Source organism: Trypanosoma theileri, assembly GCF_002087225.1.
Source record: "Trypanosoma theileri isolate Edinburgh chromosome Unknown TM35_Tth_26_V1, whole genome shotgun sequence".
NCBI lineage: Eukaryota > Euglenozoa > Kinetoplastea > Trypanosomatida > Trypanosomatidae > Trypanosoma > Trypanosoma theileri.
Window position 1 is genome coordinate 328,818 of NW_021639868.1, and position 1,591 is coordinate 330,408.

The 1,591-nt window shown below is 41.4% G+C and overlaps 1 protein-coding gene across 1 annotated transcript; it reads right to left on the reverse strand.

The window, feature by feature from the left end:
• Positions 1 to 219: 219 nt before the first annotated feature.
• Positions 220 to 1,590, reverse strand: TM35_000262130 (uncharacterized protein; the record flags this gene model as incomplete). Its single annotated transcript, XM_029027950.1, has 1 exon — positions 220 to 1,590. A coding segment is annotated over one exon (1,371 nt), but the record flags the coding sequence as incomplete, so codon positions are not given.
• Between the last annotated feature and the right edge of the window lies 1 nt (position 1,591).

A 1,591-nucleotide genomic window follows, 5' to 3' on the forward strand; every position in this document is an offset into this window, starting at 1 on the left:
AATAATAATAATAATAATAAAAAGAAAACAGTAGCCAAACGGGGACACCCTTTTCATCATTACTGTCACTATCCTTCCCATTTTAATACATAGTTAAAATAAACAAAGCGTAAATCTGCAGGGAAAAATGAATAAAAAGAAAAAAAACAAACAAACAAGTCATATATATATATAGATAGATATCTCACATTATCTCACTTTCGTTTATGTTTCTTTACCTCATGGGCGGATTGTGACTGGGCGCCGTGGGCAATACTCCACCGCTCGTATAGAACGCAATTGCGGCTGTACAGATGTATTACCATTCACTTCCCCCTGTTGTTGTGGTTCCTCCCTTCTCTCATTCGTAGGGGAAGAAGTATGTCCCTGTTGTCCTTCTCCTCCTTCTTCTTCTCCTTGTTGTTGTTGTTGTTGTTGTTGTTGAGATTCTCTTTGTGGATGTGGTTCTGCCTCAATAACAATGGTATTCGCTTCCTGTTCTCCTCCTTCTCTTTCATTTCTATTTCCCCGCCACTCCCGCACCCACCGCACCACACTTACTGTGAATGTAATCAACATCATATACAATACCGCCCCACTGGAGGGAGATGTCTCCCAATTCCACACCACCGTACTTGTGCGGTACATAAAGAGTTTTAACAAATATCCAAGTGAAAAGGCATGGAGAATACCAAAAAGATAAATCACACACACTGCTATTATATTTCGTCGAGTCCAGAATACCGGTAAGAGTTGAAACTCCTGCACATGCGCCGTGGTCTCAGCTCGCATATGCCAATGACTGTACACCGCCGCAAATGAAAAGGCCGCAAGAAGCGTAAGTAATAAATATGCAAAAAGAGTCACGACAGCTCCATCCAATGTATACATGGTGGAATAAGAAACACGTCGCCAAGGCGCACGGCAGGCCATTTCACCAAAAGTCGCATGAAGAAAAAGTGCCAAGGCCGCAAAGAAGGCCATTACACATAATATCAATAAAACCACTCGGAATATGTGTTGGGAACTCTGTAGTAATAAAGTACGACGACGAATAGCAATACGGAATGGTTGACGGCAAATCTCACAACGTTGAACGTGTCGCATATTTCGTTTTGCACTTGCGAGCCGCCAGCGATCTAAACAACTGCGGTGGACCCATCGCACGGAGCCGGTGCACTCACATGCAGAGACAAGACGCTCCATCTCTGGACCATCTCGGCAAATACGACAGATATGTTCATCTTCATCATCCTCATCCAGATCTCCTCTATTATGATTGTTGTTGCTGGTATTAGTAGTATTGTTATTGTTATTATTGTTATTATTATCACCGGCGGTGGGTTCAGCAGAGCTCTCACTGGGTTTATAGAGAAACATGCGGTTGTTATCACCCTTGTTGTTATCGTTATTATTGTTGTTATTCTCTCTGCTGTGTTGGTGGTCCATGGACAATTCTCGCGGTGGGGACAAGGATGTCTGTACATGCACTACACACGTAGCCGATGTCTCTGCCATATCATGAGAGTCCGTTACTGTAGATGAATGAATATTATTATTATTATTATTATTATTATTATTATTATTATTATTATTATTATTATTATTATTA